At 36.5% G+C, this 17,722-nt stretch overlaps 1 protein-coding gene across 1 annotated transcript; it reads right to left on the bottom strand.

The window, feature by feature from the left end:
• Nucleotides 1-5,278: 5,278 nt before the first annotated feature.
• Nucleotides 5,279-10,679, bottom strand: LOC149262203 (malate dehydrogenase, mitochondrial-like). The gene is made up of 6 exons (XM_089375830.1): nucleotides 10,410-10,679; nucleotides 8,064-8,237; nucleotides 7,058-7,238; nucleotides 6,635-6,696; nucleotides 6,263-6,390; nucleotides 5,279-5,394 (listed from the first exon to the last, which is right to left on the bottom strand). Exons 1-6 carry the CDS (start codon nucleotides 10,677-10,679, stop codon nucleotides 5,304-5,306), a joined length of 906 nt encoding a protein of 301 aa, XP_089231956.1. The 3' UTR covers nucleotides 5,279-5,303.
• Between the last annotated feature and the right edge of the window lie 7,043 nt (nucleotides 10,680-17,722).

Raw genomic sequence — 17,722 nt, 5'->3', positions numbered from 1 at the left:
CCAGCCACCCCGAGGCCCAATTGCCCAGGGGTGGCAAGGGGATTCATGACAAAAAATAAATTAAATTTCATAAAATAAATCAAAGAAAATTAAAAAACCAAAAATACCATAAAAATGTAAAAAAAAACACTAGAATTAACTTGTAAAAATGAAAAGTTTAAGTAAAAAAATAAAAAGTTTAAAAAATAAAAAACCATTTTTTAAGTTTAGAATAAAAAATAAAAAATAAAAACATCATTTAAAAAAAGTTAAATAATTACCAAAAAAAAAAAAGTAACTAACCCGCTCTCCCCTATCGGACACCCTCGCGCCACCCTCACTTACGCCCTCCACCACACCCCCCGATCCACTGCCCCTCAACCCCCTCCCCTCTCCTCTCCCTGCTACCCCCCTCCCTGCTGCCTCTACCCCCTCCCCTCACTCACCCCTCTCCCCTCTCCGCTCACCCCCCTCGACCCAACACCCTCACCCCTCTCCACCTCCTCGTTTCCACGCTTCCTCACCCCCCTCCCCTCCCAGCCCCCAGCCAGCGGCCTGGAGGCTGCAAGCCAATTTTGGGAATCAATCTGCGGCCTCCAGGCTGCTGGATATGGGCTAGGAGGGGAGGGGGTGAGGGAGCGTGGAGGCGGAGATGGGTGAGAGCAGAGGGTCGAGGGGGGTAAGGGGAGAGTGGAGGGGGGTGAGTGAGGGGAGGGGGTCGAGCTGGCTGGGGGTCAGGAGCGGAGGGCGGTTGAGGAATGGGAGAGGTGAGGGAGAGGGGAGAGGGGTGAGGGAGAGGCAGGGGGAGGGAAGAGGGGACGGGGGAGAGGGGATGGGTGGTGAGGCATGGGGCAGGGGGTGAGGGGTAGGGGGAGAGGATGGGGTCCGAGGTATTTATTTATTTTTAATTGTTTATTTTTATATTTTTTCAATGTTTTAGTTATTTATTTTTCATATATATATATATATATATATATATATTATATTTTTTTGAGTTTGTTTTGAATTTTTTTTTAATATGTTTTGAATTGTTTTTTTTTGAACTTTGTTTTGTAATTTTTATATAAAACAATTAATATGTTTTTTTTTTTGCTGACTAGCGGAATTGGCAACGACGGTGGTATCGTACTCGTGTTACATGAGGTGAATCCCATCGGCTGCCCTTATAACCTCTAGGAGGAACCACCTAGCCCAAAAGAACAACTCTCGATTAAGATGAGACTCGAACTCGTGACTTGCACAGCGCCACGGATGACTTAGCAGATCGTCCGCTAGCCACGAGACCAAGCCTCTATGGACAATTAATATGATTTTTTTAATTGTTGTGATTTTTTTTTAAATATATATATATTTTTAATTTTGTTTCAATTTTTATAAAATAGGAATTTGTTATTTTCTTTTAATTTTATTTTATGTTATTTCTTTATTTTTATAATTTAGAAAAATAAATTTTATATATATATATATATATAGATAATTATATAAATTATATATATATATATTATATATATATATATATATATATATATATAATTGATTTTTTAATTATTTATTTATTTTTCTTTTCTTTTAATGAAGTTTTTATTTTTTATTTGTTTTTTTTTAATTATATATATTTTTGAAATAATTTCATTTTTTCTTTATTTTTGATTTTTTTTTTTTCCATTAGATTTTTATTCAATTTTTATTTTTATTTTTACGAGTTAATTTTTCTTTCTTTTTTACATTTTTATAGGTTTTTTGTTTTTGTCTTTGAACTTTTTTCATGTTTGTTTGTTTGTTTGTTTGTTTTTTTTTTTTTTTTTTTTTTAATGTTTTATTACTAACATGAAAATCACCAACATTTAAAAAAAATTATCCACACTTAATTCATTAGAAAATTTAAAGTGTAAAATATAAGCCCTTTAAACCAAAAAGGTTGATGCTCATCAACACTTTTCAAAATCAAGATGAAAATCACTAACAAAAAAAATGTTTCACACCTGATACATAAGAAATTTAAAGTGTCAAAAATAAGCTTTTTTAAAAAATGTGTTGATGCTGCATCAACACTTTTCAAAAATAAGCATGAAAATCACTAACATTTAAAAAAATGTGTTGATGTTGCATCAACACTTTTCAAAATTAGCATGAAAATCACTAACATAAAAAAATGTTCATACTTGATACATAAGAAAATTTAAAGTGCCAAAAATATGCTCAAAAAAACAAAAGTGTATTTTGGCATCACCACTTTTCAAAATCGAGTGATTTTTTGCTACCTCAAAAAAACGAGTACCAGTTCACTTTCTCGTTTGATTGGTAACTATGTGTTGATATTTTCATTAGATGTCATCAACTTTCCATGCATTAAATCTTTATTTACCTCTAGTTCTATTGGAATTCTACATCCACTCCCTTCACCCTCTATGACACTTAGTAGCCATGGTGTAACAACCCCTAGTTGATTTTCCATGTAAATAAAAATAAGACCAAGGTCACGAGACACGCATTCGAAGATGAATGGTGGGCAAACGTTATAGTGGAAATCCCTTGTGGTTTAATAATGGTTATATAAATTGGCAAAGAAAAGAGGCAATGAATGACATTTAATTATAAAAATAAAGGAAAATAGGAGAAAATGAAGGCGAAGAGACACAAATTTGCATGCAAGGGAAATTAGAGAGAAAATGAAGGAAACTGAAGAAAAAAAGAGACGTCAATGATAAAAATGTGAATTAATTGCTAACTTTTGGTCACTACAACTTTAGTCAGTTCAGTTTTGATTCTCTCATTCCAAACTCTCATTCTCTCATACTTTAGCATACTTAGAGTATTCTTGGAGCACTCTAGAAATCACTTGGATTTGGAAGAAGACAAGCAAGAAAGTAAAGGGAAACAAAATTAAAGTAAGGGAGCGCAAGGAGACAGTTGGATCAACAACTACACACTACAACAAAACCAGCGATTTGAGCCAGATTTAGCGCCAGATTTTAGTGCATTTTTTTTGTAATTGTGATGAGCAACCTGGCGCTAAATCTGGCTCTATTGTACAATTTTTAAAGCGTCCTTTTTTGCACCTGATTTTGCATCCTTTTTCACGCTAGATTTTGCATCATTTTTTACACCAAACTATGCATCATTTTTTGCGTCAAATTTTGAACCAAGATTTGCATCTTATTTTATGACAGGTTTTGCTTCTAGTTTTGTGTCATTTTTTGCATCTATTTTTCATTCTCTTTTGCTTCCTATTTTGTGTCATTCTTTGCTTCCATTTTTGCACCATCATTTGCATCAAGTTTACACTGTATTTTGAATCCAATTTAACGTCTTTTTATGCATCCATTTTGTGTCAGTTTTTGCATCTAGTCTTACGCCAGGTTTTGTATCTAGTCTTACACTAGTTTTTGCTTCTATTTTTGCACCAGCTTTGGTGCCTATCTTTGCACCATGTGTTGAATTTGATTTAGCACCAAATTTTGCATCCATTTTTGTGCCCATTTTTGCATCTTTTTTTGGACCATTTTTTACATCCACATTTACGTTTGATTTGTCTCCATTTTTCCCATCTCATTTTGCACCATATTTTGCGTCATTTCTTTCATCCAATTTTGCATCATTTTTAACACCATCTCTTGCATCTAATGTTACATCATTTTGAGCATTGAAATTTGCATTTATATTTGCATCTTATGTTGAGTCATGTGTTGTGTCCACCTTTGCATCTTATTTTGTGTCTAATGGTACATTCAATTTAGAGCCATTTTTTACGTCTACTTTTGTATTTGTTTTTGCACCAAGTTTTGCATCCAATTTTAAGCTATTTTATGCCCCTTTTTGCACCATTTTTTTGTGTCTACTTGTGTCCAATGTTGCACCATTATTTACACCGATTTTTTCATCCAATTTTGCATTTTTTTGGTGTCTAGTTTTACATCGTTTTCACCATCCAAATTTGCATCTTTTTTTGCCTCATCTTGTGTCCACATTTGCATATAATTTTGTGTCTAAGTTCGAGCCTAAATTTGCATGTGATTAGGAATCATTTTTTACATCCAATATGGCATCCTTGGTTTCACCTTTTTTCAGCCCCATTTTGCATCTTGTTTTATGTCTTTTCTTACATCTTTTTTTTTTCCTTTTTTGCACCCAAGTTTGCATCCCAAATTTACACCATTATTTGCATCATCATTTGGCATATTAATTTGTAACGTTTTTTGTTTCTTTTTAACGCTCAACTTTGCATCTTATTTTACATCTAGTTGTTGTCTTTTTTTGCATCTAATTTGGTTCCCATTTATGTGTCCTTGTTTTTGCCCAATTTGATATCCTTTTGTATGCCATGTTTTGTTCCCTTCTTTGTGTCAACTATTGCACAATTTTTCACTTCTAATTTAAAACACTTTGTATGTCAATTGTTTGCATTTTGTATTAATTCCTAGTTTAACATCCAATTTTACTTTCAATTTTGCATCCATGGTTACATCTGCATTTGACTTCTTATATAGAGTATATTTTTCTTTACATATATGACCCCCTTTATAGATTCATAGTGAAATATATGATAGTTTCTAAATATCATTAAAGCAGATATCACAATTCAAAATCATTTGTAAAGAAATTTAAGAGAAATTGACAACATCCATCCAAAAAAATAACAATGTGTCATTAACAATTTTCAAAACATGTATAAAATAGCAACATAATACTAATAAAATCAGTATTATTTTTAATCAAAACAACTAAAATTCAAATATGATTAACAAATCAAAATATTTCATGAATATCGTTATTCTACGATAAATTAACAACATACATAAATCAAACTCATCGTATGATTACAAAATCAAAATGTCTCATTGATATAGGGTAAATTCACAACACCCATCTAAACATAACAATGTCATTCTACACAATAATTTCTTCATAAAAAACAATGCATGTGCATGCCTAGCTACCACCACCAAGATCATCCTCATGATCATCTTGACCATCCTCATTACTCTGATCCACATCATCACCAACACCGCAACTATCATCATCATCTCCTCCTTCACCACCATCATCCTCATCCTCATCCTCATCATCTCCTAATATATGTTGAACATAATTTGGATCATCGTCTTGGCAATCATTACCTATAGCATTCTGACAAAAAAAATCAATATTACATGTTAGTATTAATTACATAACACAACGCATGTTTTTGTTATACAATGTTAACCATAAAATGAGGTAAGATATAATATCTAATAGTACTAAAAAATAAAATGAAAATATGTTTTAAAAGTATATTGGAAATCCAATTAAGATTACATACCATAGAGTCCATCCAAACAACAAATTCAACCCATCTCTTTTGCTGCAGCACCTCCTTTTCCAAATGATTTGGAGGTCTTCAGGGTAAAAATATATATCCCATGGTTTATATTTGGCCTTAAAAAACAGTAGAAAAAAAAAATTTTGAGAACACAGGAGCAAGATGAAAAAGGAATTGCATGTCTAAACATTTTGAAGTCTCAAAAAACATTCATCAACATAGAGAAGACTACAACACTACTCTTCACTTCCAAGTTTTCAACTAATGGATTTAACTGACCAGCAATGTTTTTTGCATGAACCATGCTCAAATGCTCAAGATGAGGTAATGAATGGATGTTATGCGCCTATCTGTGAATTGCAACCACAGGCATACATGTAAGTGCAAATTTGTAAATCTCATACCCAGATTTACCCATCATCAAGCACACAACTTTTGCGGGATCCATTTGACATATCTTATGTTTAAGAAGGAATAACATCCTTGAAGAGACTCATGGCTTTTCTTAGGGAAGGATCTTTGCATGCAGAATCTAGATTAACTCTGAACATTTCAATCAAACTAAGGTAAATGAAAGGCAACAATCCATCGGTCAAACCTCACAGGTTAAAAGCACCCGCTGAGTTTCACACAAATGAGAAAGCCTAAGGGAAAAGATTTGAGACATGCATGCTACATGATTTCATGTAGGATAAGTACCTAAGCTTAAGGCAAAAGATTTGAGACATGCAAATGTATGAAGTACAAGATTCAGATAAAGAGAAAGAAGCTCCTTCATGCCATATTCTCAATGACAGTGAATCTCAGATTAGGTACTTATCAAGCATGAAATCATGAAGCACACACCATGATAAGATTATCTGACTCCAACTACTGCATCAAGATGAAAAATTCAGCACTCTAGACAGTCACATAAGAATAAAAAAAAATTCAAAAGATATGAATGCATATTAGCCACTATAGAGGACCAAAACATAAACTTACGCCATAGACAGTGTGGCTGAACCTTTCCCGGCTTTTGCTTCAACAACTTCAGTTCCTCCATCCTGTGTGCGCTTTGTCAAGGCTTTAATGTCCTCCTCAGACAATACAGAGTTTGGCTTTGGTGTTGCCTAAAAAAATTTATCAAAACAAAAAAGTGTATGTTCCCTTTTTAACTATATTGAAGGGTAGGTAATTATGATCTCATTTTATCTTTGATAAATTAATTTTCTAATATCCAAGAGTAAAGAAAAAACTCAAGATGAGGATCCAACAAAGTCATATACATGTGAAAAAAGTGGAAGAATTGTAACACCCGCATGTCCACAAGAGTAAAGAAAAAACTCAAGATGAGGATCCAACAAAGTCATATACATGTGAAAAAAGTGGAAGAATTGTAACACCCGCATGTCCACCTACAACAGGAACATCAACTTCTGCAGACAGCATAGGATGACATCAACAACAAACATAAAACTGAGAATTGTATCTAATGTTAAAAAAATCATGATGTTGGTAAGATCCTGCAGCATATCATGTATTGGGTCTAGCCCAGATGGTTGTGTGCAAAGACTGTTATCCTTCCCACCCGGGTTCAATTCCCTCAAGTGACATCTTGAGCTGACTATATTTCTGATGGCCTTGAGCCCTATGATACCATCCTTGAAATGAGGAGAAGTGCCTGGCATGTTTGCCCAGGATGCATATTTCATGATTAAATTATAAAAAATAAAAATATTTTACAGAATACTAAATATTTGAGAGTAGCTAAGCATAACAAGCCAGAATTTTAAATACCTTCAACAGGAACTCCTGCTTTTGAAGCATAGAACGTCTTTGCGCGGACAACATCAAGAGTAGTAACACCAAAGAGTTTCTTTTCATTATAGGTCCCTGCCTTCTTAAAAACCTCAGCAGCTATTGGTACAGTAGAATTTACAGGATTGCTGATGATATTTACAATTGCCTGCCATGGATATCAAGTCCTCAGCAATGCCATAAAAACCAATTCTAGATGATTTCTTGAATCCAAATATACCATTCCTGATAGAAGGAAAACATTATCCAGTACACTCTCCCCCCTCTCCATATCTCTATCTATATAATATGTAACAATATACTATACATACTGTACACACACACCAGTACATGAACAAAACAAATAATTGTGAAACATACTTCTTTATCTATTAACTTGCCACACTAATGGTAGTACATACTGATTGTATGTAATATATAATGTTATAGAGGATACCTCGTGATCAAGTGTATTTGTGCACAGTTAAATAGAAGACCAAGGATATTTTTTATATTGATATTCATATGCCAATTTTCTCAAAAGTCCAAAAGCTAAGTTACTAACTACAAGAGGAGAAACAAGAATAACAGGGCTTTAACAGTGGCTGCAAACTTGCATTGGACTACACAGCTAATTACTCTTAAGTTCATTTCAATTAGTATTTCCTTCTTATGGGCAAAAGTTAGCTGCAATTTGTCTAAATAAAGAGTCAATAATGAGTCAATCACCTATTCGTTTGACTCAAAGAAGTCTTCAAGCTTCGTTAACCTCTCCAGTAGAATTGATTATATACAAGAACAGTATGTAAATCTAGATCAACAACTTGCTTAAAGATTCTTGCAAATATGTATTTGTATATATTGCCATCTCTATAGATCTCAAACATACAAAGCCTTCGACAAAGCAACTTACAATGAACGTCATGCTTATTCCTATGAAATAGTCAATAAGAAAATCACATGAAAACAAAAACTTCAAAGAAGATCATAAATCATGACAACTTACCTCTGGGCAGTATTTTGCAATTGCAGAGAAAAGAGATTTAACAATCCCTGCATTGATGTTGAAGAGATCATCACGGGTCATGCCAGGTTTTCGAGGCACACCAGCAGGAATGATCACAACATCTGCATTCTCCAATGCCGTGCCAAGTTGTTCCTCTCCCATATATCCTGCAACCTGCACCCAGGTCACACTGCTGTGAATTACTGACAAGGTCGTGACACAAGCATGATAAAATCAATATGGAAGTACCAAATTAAATGATAAATATGTAGACCAAAAAATAAGAAAAGAAATTATTATCGCAAAGTTCCAAAAGAAGTAAAACTTGTTATCCTTGTTCCATGACCCAAGCAATGGTATGTCCTCCTCATAGTGAACAAGAATAGGATTATTTGTATTCTATAGTAAAATCCACCTTTTGGCTTTTACCGAGGAGATAGAGCACCAAAAGCAATGATTATGCTCGTAGGAGATTGAAGACCTATACCAACCCACGTTTCAATCAGGGTATAATCTTGTCCAATCCAGGTATACGACATTTCAATCAGGGTATAGTCTTATCCAATCCAGGTATAAAAGTGATGCTGTGATAAATAATTAGCATCTCACAAGCCACTTTAGGGAGTTTATTCAACCTTAGTTTAATTTACGCTGCGAAGACTATTTTGATTTAATCTACTCATGGATAAAGAGGCAAATCTAAACGACCCCAAAAAGGTTGGATATAGAGGCAAATCCAATATGCAGAGGGTCATCAATTCAATCCTCACAAAATAACAAATTGACAATGCAATGAGACTATTCTAACTTCTAAGTAGTCATTAGGCCAAGTATGACTTAGATCCATCAGATCAAAAAGTCCTATTAAGCAGAGGCATATGATCCAGCCGTGGATTCTGCTAAAAATATAGATGCACTTTTCATCAAAAAAATATGAACTACCTCGTCCATTGGGCTGTGGTTTAGTGGCAAGTTGTAGGGTGCTTGTCATGAGGATGACCCAGGTTCAAAACCCAGGAGGCATATTCCCATGATAATGCGGCTGCCCATGTCATTCCAAAATATGAAGTCGGGTTAGCGTGATAAACACCAGTTCAATGATAATGCAGAGGTGCTGTTAATGATGACCCCTGTGCTATTGAGGTTTGCACAGATGAGCCCATCTGCAAGTCATGCGTGACTTTGATGAATAGATGCAATTAAGGTGTTTCACCCACACCAGTCAAAAGGCCTTGACCAAACAAAAACAATAATAGTGAGCCCAACCTCAATTTCAACCTTCTCCTATCAATAGAAAATACTACTACTGCTAATAATAATAATAAGCACATCCCAAATTTCAATCTAGCCATAAATGTCAGGCAGATTGTAGTCAAGTAGTTAAATCATAGCACTTTCAGTGCCCTCTTAGAAGTATGTTGCGGCATTATCTCACCATCGGAGTTAACTACCACATTGAGATTCAACAGACAAGATCAGGTGCAAATCCTGCATGAAATTGGTGGAATAGAGATTCTATGTTTGTAGCATCTACAATGAGGGCAAAGCCCACTATGTTAACAGAAAGACATTTGCCAACAAGAAAACAATCAAAAATAATAATAATGTAGCCCTCTCAATATCTGCCTCTTTTGAAATGGCCCAAAGAATGTCAGGTATAGTCAAATCCAATATTCACGGTGTACAATACAATCGTTTTAGAATGACAATGCGATGGGCGTTGCTTCAATGGATTGTTGGGCCAAATGTCACCTAGATCCATAAAATTAAAAACCCTAATCGAGTAGGTGCACATGATGCAGCCATGGATTTCCACGAAATAAATATCTAGGTGCTTTTTTTCATCAATCAAAATATGCACAAACACATTTACAAACTGACCATGAAAGTGAATTGAGTTGACCATTAACGTGAATTGGGTTGTGTTTAAGAAATTAAATCATTGCGCTTTCAGGGCTCAAACCCACGTTCAAAAGCCCCGGAAGGCATATTTCCTGCAAAAATGTGGCCAAAAGAATAAATTCCACATTCGAAGAATCTCAGAGACCTTAACAGGTTATAGCAGTGGAGTCTAAGCCTGGTATAAGGCCTGGTTCCTTCAAAAAAATAGGCGCTTACCAAAATAAATAAATTATCTGACCATGGACAATATCAGAAACGTAAAATCAAAGAACTAATAACAGGTAAAACACTAACGAAAAGTAGATCCTACCAAGTGGGTCTTCGTACGATCGATCCCAATGGAGATCCCTTGAAACTAAAATCAAAACATCTCTATCGTTCGCAGAGAGAACAGATCCAGCATACAGAGAACGAAAAAAACGCGGTAGGAAAAGAGGAACCCACCTCAGCACGACTGTTGATGTGGCCGACATCTGCAGCCACACCTGGAGTGTCAGCGATATCATAGAGCGACAACTTTGACACCAGAGGATTGAGTTTCATCAGAAGAGCCAATGGCTGCCCGATACCCCCAGCAGCTCCCAACACAACAACCTTGCGTGGCGGACTTCCACCACTCGAATAAAACCTTCTCGGCATAACATTAGTTTTGAAAGAAGAAGATGATGCATTCTTCAGTGCAGATCCCACCAATCGTCGCATTGCAGAACTCATTTTTGCCGCTGGTAACACTGAAAGAATGCAAGCTGAAGGCAGATGAAGAAGAAGGGGGAGATTCCAGAGCTTAAAGGCCGAATCAATGGAGATGTGTGGATATGACTTTGTTAAAAGGGATTTTAAAGCCTCATGGTACTATGCAGGGCTTTGGTTTAATCTATTTTATTGCGAAATTCTTAGTTATTGACAATCAGACAGCTCGTGATAGAAATCCCTCTTTTGGGGGGACGAGGTTCGGGAATGGAACATCATGTGATCGAAATTTTCAGTTGGTCAAATGTTAATTAAGTTATTATACTAGCATTTTCACCAGATGTTGCAAAGGAAACGCCGTAAGGCATAAATTGAAGAAGGCAAATACAACAAAAAAATACTTTCATAAAGAATAAAAATACTTATAATGAATTTACTATTAGATATTCCTATATATTGCACTATAAATTAGCCCCACTAATTGTTTCCATTTCTTAATGTAACCTTTCACCACTATGGTCACTATAATATCAAATACAATATGTGTCTCTTAACCAATGGGTGTCAGATAAAAAGCAGCAGCTGCTCCTAAAATCCCTAAGCTGTTCTTTACCAAAGGCTCCCAATCCAAAGTTCTCCCCACAATTGGAAGTATCCCAAACGAAGCAAATAACAATAGCCACAGAGGAGAAAGAAGAACAGCACAACCCACTGCCATGAACCCTCGCATATTTACAAAGAATATCATCATGATACCAACTGATTATCAAAAGAAAACTGTTAAACTTGGGAAACAGTTTCACCTGACCTTAGCAATAACTTTGTTTTGACTCACAAACTCCAGACAAAAGTGAGTTAGCATATTCAGCTGTCCTGCATAGAACTGGATGTGATAATTTGATTTCCTCCTCTCCTTGCAATTTTGCTAGGATAATTAAGGCAAATTATTAACCCCAACCTTTGTTGCCCCGTGATGTTTGAAGCTGGAAAAAAATGAAGCTTCAAACCTCTTATGCTATACATTTGATCTGTATTCCTCAGTTAGCTTCTGTCATGTTGTACACTTGATCTGTATTCCTCAGTCAGCTTTTGTCATGGTGATCATGTCCCAAGTCCATCATGTCACTGCATTCCTATGAAGTGAATTTGGACATGGATGAAGACCCATCTTATAGATCTTGATGACAAATGAAAAACAAACAAACACAACAAAATTCAAGTGTAGGGAAGCCTTCATATCCCAAGTCCATCATGTCACTGCATTCCTATGAAGTGAATTTGGACATGGATGAAGACCCATCTTATAGATCTTGATGACAAATGAAAAACAAACAAACACAACAAAATTCAAGTGTAGGGAAGCCTTCATATGGAGAGACTGGCCAGACTACATGACAATTAGTCAGCCCTGAAAGTCTAAACCCTAATGCTTGAAATTTCCTTCATCTGAAAAAATACGTTCCTTTCATCAATTCATGCTCTTTCAAGAAGCATTTCATGTGCAGTAGGTAATGGGTATTATCTTAATTCTGGATCAAGGAGCCTACAAAAGATCCATAATTAGTGAGCTCAGGCCATACTCCTCCATTCCAATATGCAGAATCACTAGCTGCCTCAAACAAGGGCTCTGATGGAACTGGCCATTCTCGAGTTATATTCAAACGATTGTCTTTGACCTTCCACCTTGACACAAGAAGCGAGGCTTGTGACCACCACTTTTAGGTTAAGATCATTCCTGGAGCTATTACTGTTTTCCAGTTAAGAGAAAGGGGTTATACCTACCTGTACAGGATCACTACCCTCAGCTAGCTTCTACTGCTCAATTGCTCTCCACTAATTGGCCTCAGAATACCTGTTGGTATTGCCATTAATGATCCCTTCCTGCAGAGATAGAGAATACGGAGACAAATCATCACAATTAGTGGAATTCAGCATTAGTAACGGTACTTCTGAGGTTTGTGTGGGGAGACTTTCAAAGAAGCTGGCATCTATATCTCTGACTGCTCTAGTTAGGGCTTCTGTTCTATTAGGGTTAGTATTAAAATTGAGGCATGTAAAAGTGGGTTTAAAAGAGTTGAGGGCGTTCAGTGAGGAAAGCCAGTTGAGAGGGGATAGGTTGCAGCTACGGGGATCAAAGAATGTCCTTAGAAACTCAGAATCATTGCCATATAGAGCTCTCTGATCTGCCAGCCTTGTGGCAAGAGAAAGACTGTGGATGCCATCATGAGTAGTAGCACTTCCTGCAGGAAGCCCATAGAACATAGAATTTGCATTTTGAGAACGCCCTAGGGGAGCTGAACCGTTTATGTTTAACTCATTAACAGATGTGGAAGCTTCGTTCATTTGAGCACAAGCGTGATCTATTGTTCTATTGGCACGTTTGTTCTTCCGGCACCCACCACCAACAGGAACGTTGTGCAGAGTGCCTCCTCTAGTCCAATATCTCTTGCATGTCTTGCAGAAATGGCGAGGCTGGGACAAGCTGTAGTTGTTGTAGTAGCAAAAATTGGTGTTGGCTGAATCACAACGAGGGAATTTGAGTGGTTGATCTGGCGGTGGTGGCTACTTCAATCCACTTTGTTCCATCATTGGCCGAGAACAAGCCGGCAGCATTTCCTCCAGAGGCTTTAGGGTTCTCTTGTGCATGAGACTCTGCACAAAGAATCAAAGGAAATATTGCGTCAAATACAAGCATCAATATCTCAGCTACAACTCAAATTTCTAATTATGCCAAAATAAATGAAAGTTTCAGAGTTTATGCTTTTGTGATTCTAATTCATTTGAATTTTATCTCTCTAATAAATCTATTTTTTATTTGTCAACCTTGAAAACTGTGTAACAATAATCTCTATGTGAGGTATCCTAAAGATAAAACTCAATTAAACTTTCCAACCTTGAAAACTTTATCACAATAAATCTCTATGTGATGTATCCTGAAGATAAAACTCAAATAAACAAAAACAATCAATGAAAAGGATCTTGATCTTGGATTCTGACAGACTGATACATCTCCAACACAAGCCAAAACATTTGACCTCCTCCATGGAATAAGAATGCTAGTAGAAGAAGCTGTGATTCAGATGAAATTCTAAGAATAACTGACAATAAAGCATCATATATTTGTGAAATTCACCCTGAGCTGCATCTAAACATGAATCAAGACTAAATTTCCAAGGCTTAAAGTAATGATTCATTACAAAAGTGTACGTGAGATGCTTGTAAAGCTACAAAATATGCATATAATATACTAAGAAACCCTAGACAGGATGGGATGAATTCGGACCTACATACCATCGCCTTTGCTGCAACCCTAACCCTAAGAAAACCAAGAAAGAGGAGGAGGGCAGAAACAAGAGTCTGAGCCTAATCGCAATGCAATTATGCTATTGTTATACTTGTGGCTAGTCAGAATCCATGCAGACTTGGATGGAGCTGAGAACCATTTCAGCTCTAAAGCTAACTTAGAATCCAACACTTTGAAAACCACTACAGTTTGAAAAACCGATATGCAAGCGAACACACACCAGTCCTGCACTGTTGCAACAAGTTGCAGACCCAGATGGAAGCATCTAATAAACATATCCTGCAGTAACATGGAACAGTTAGAATCCAAAAGAATTAATACCATGAAACAAATAGATAGGAAATACTTATAATGAATTTACTATTAGATATTCCTATATATTGCAGTATGTATTAGCCCCACTAATTGTTTCCCTTTCTTAATGTAACCTTTCACCACTATGGTCACTATAATATCAAATACAATATGTGTCTCTTAACCAATGGGTGTCAGATAAAAAGCAGCAGCTGCTCCTAAAATCCCTAAGCTGTTCTTTACCAAAGGCTCCCAATCCGAAGTTCTCCCCACAATTGGAAGGATCCCAAACGAAGGAAATAACAATAGCCACAGAGGAGAAAGAAGAACAGCACAACCCACTGCCATGAACCCTCGCATATTTACAAAGAATATCATCATGATACCAACTGATTATCAAAAGAAAACTGTTAAACTTGGGAAACAGTTTCACCTGACCTTAGCAATAACTTTGTCTTGACTCACAAACTCCAGACAAAAGTGAGTTAGCATATTCAGCTGTCCTGCATAGAACTGGATGTGATAATTTGATTTCCTCCTCTCCTTGCAATTTTGCTAGGATAATTAAGGCAAATTATTAACCCCAACCTTTGTTGCCCCGTAATGTTTGAAGCTGGAAAAAAATGAAGCTTCAAACCTCTTATGCTGTACATTTGATCTATATTCCTCAGTCAGCTTCTATCATGGTGATCATGTCCCAAGTCCATCAAGTCACTGCATTCCTATGAAGTGAATTTGGACATTGATGAAGACCCATCTTATAGATCTTTATGACAAATGAAAAACAAATAAACAAACACAACAAAATTCAAGTGTAGGGAAGCCTTCATCTGGAGAGACTGGCCAGACTACATGACAATTAGTCAGCCCTGGAAGTCTAAACCCTAATGATTGACATTTCCTTCATCTGAAAAAATACGTTCCTTTCATCAATTCATGCTCTTTCAAGAAGCATTTCATGTGCATCAGCTAATGGGTATTATCTTAATTCTAGATCAAGGAGCCTACAGAAGATCCATAATTAGTGAGCTCAGGCCATACTCCTCCATTCCAATATGCAGTATCACTAGCTGCCTCAAACAAGGGCTCTAATGGAACTCGCCATTCTGGAGTTATATTCAAACGATTGTCTTGACCTTCCACCTTGACACAAGAAGGGAGGCTTGTGACCACTCTTAGGTTAAGATCATTCCTGGAGCTATTAGTGTTTTCCAGTTCAGAGAAAGGGGTTATACCTACCTGTACAGGATCACTACCCTCAGCTAGCTTCTGCTGCTCAATTGCTCTCCACTGATTGGCCTCAGAATACCTGTTGGTATTGCCATTATTGATCCCTTCCTACAGAGATAGAGAATACGGAGACAAATCATCACAATTAGTCGAATTCAGCACTGGTAATGGTACTTCTGAGATTTGTGTGGGGAGACTTTCAAAGAAGCTGGAATCTATATCTCTGACTCCTCTAGTCAGGGCTTCTGTTCTATTAGGGTTAGAATTAAAATTGAGACATGGAAAAGTGGGTTTAAAAGAGTTGAGGGCGTTCAGTGAGGAAAGCCCATTGAGAGGGGGGGGATAGGTTGCAGCTACGGGGATCAAAGAATGTCCTTAGAAACTTAGAATCATTGCCATATAGAGCTCTCTGATCTGCCAGCCTTGTGGCAAGAGAAAGACTGTGGATGCCATCATGAGTAGTAGCACTTCCTGCAGGAAGCCCATAGAACATAGAATTTGCAATTTGAGAATGGCCTAGGGGAGCTGAACCGTTTATGTTTAACTCATTAACAGATGTGGAAGCTTTGTCCATTTGAGCACAAGCGTGATCTATTGTTCTCTGAGCACGCTTGTTCTTCCGGCACCCACCACCAACAGGAACGTTGCGCAGAGTCCCTCCTCTAGTCCAATATCTCTTGCATGTCTTGCAGAAAAGAATTAATACCATGAAACAAATGGATAGGCTATGGGAGCCTGAGATGAGATTACCCAAAGAAACAGAAATTAAATGTAAAATCCACACACCTTGATTTTCTTATTGGAGTCTCAGGCTTCAATAACATTAGTATTAAATAACAAACTGTTGGCTTGTAGTGTTTTATAAAGACACTGTTGAATTAAGATTTCGAGCTTTTTCTGATCTTGAGTAGATTTTAGAGGATGTTTCCTTCATTACCAATACAAGTTTGGATCCATCCCATAACATAGCTAAATTAACCTGAATGGATTTTTCTCCAATATTGTTTTTTCCAGGCCATTACGTTCCTTAGTTAGCTCAAGTCATCTACAGACACAACAAGGACCTTGAAAATCCAGCCATTAATCTGAAAGGATATATGGTAAGACCCTATACTGTCATTATGAATGTATGGGCATTAAAATATAACGAGCAACACTTGAAATGGACGACAGATGGCAATAAATCATTTGTTCTAAATAGGATCATATAGAATGCATTGTTCGTATACCAGGAAGTGAGAGGAGAGGATTCATTATATCCATGGCTAGCCCATGTAGGAAGCCATAAAGAAGACACCCGATTCTCCTTCTCACGGTCTCATCTCTTGGTACATTACTTACGAACAAACGAACAGTTTTCTTCGCACAATAGTAACATTAGCTGCTAGATGGATAGTTGATATAATTGGCAATATTTGGAGCTTCATATATAATTCACCAAGGCTGCCCCAAGATGAAAGCTCCAATGCCATTTGTTGGAGCTCTATATATGATTCACAAACAGCCCCCAATGCTCCAATTGATGTACTCCTAATTAGCTGGATGTTCCCTAAATGATGAACGACCAATGAGCTGGAGATCTGACAGAAATATCCGTCTCACCAACAAGTTTGCTATCTCAACATGCTCATTGTCTATCTCATTAACGCCAATCCCTTTCAAGTGAGAGATTGCACATAAAGCTTGCAAAACAACTGTTTTCAAACGTCTAAAATTTTGTCTGTTCATCTTTAGGAGTCAAATTTTTTTATGTCATACATCAATGTACAGTTACTGATAAAAAAATGATGGTGTTCTACAACCTGAGTGGTTTCCTTTTTCCTTTTTCAAGGAAAAGTATTGCAAATCCTCTATTTGACAAAAAGGAATAGATATCATTTAAAAAAAATATGTAGTACAACCTAAATAAAAAAGAATGGAAATCACATTCTTCAAGGGTATGTAGTAAATACAAATAGATACTCTTTTAGGTATTCAAAAATATCCACTTTACAAAGAAATTCTCAATCCTGTTGTTGTTTTTTTCTTTTTCTTTTAACTCAGTCCACCCCTGGCAAGGGATTTATAGCTACCATCTGTAAGTCGGCTTCCAAAAGCTCACTTTTCACCAAAATTGCCTGATTCTTGTCTGAGTCAAAGCTTTTTAATTCATAAACTTTTTTCACATTCCAAAGGCTCAATTTTCACCAAAATTGCCTGCTCCTTGTCAGAGTCAAAACTCTTTGATTCATAATCTCTC

This window comes from Pinus tabuliformis, chromosome 6, assembly GCF_031772625.1.
Source record: "Pinus tabuliformis cultivar Carrire ecotype Pingquan chromosome 6, CPIR1, whole genome shotgun sequence".
In the NCBI taxonomy this organism is placed as follows: domain Eukaryota; kingdom Viridiplantae; phylum Streptophyta; class Pinopsida; order Pinales; family Pinaceae; genus Pinus; species Pinus tabuliformis.
The sequence above is the reverse complement of the archived record's forward strand: the minus strand, read 5'-3'. Positions and strand labels throughout refer to the sequence as shown.

Coding starts and splice junctions, on each gene's coding strand:
- LOC149262203 (XM_089375830.1), bottom strand. CDS start 10,679: ATGAGTTCTGCAATGCGACGATTGGTGGGATCTGCACTGAAGAATGCA. Junction 6,697..7,057: donor AGCAGGAGTTCCTGTTGAAG/GTATTTAAAATT, acceptor TGCTGTCTGCAG/AAGTTGATGTTCCTGTTGTA. Junction 6,391..6,634: donor TTCTTCCACTTTTTTCACAT/GTATATGACTTT, acceptor AAATTTTTTTAG/GCAACACCAAAGCCAAACTC.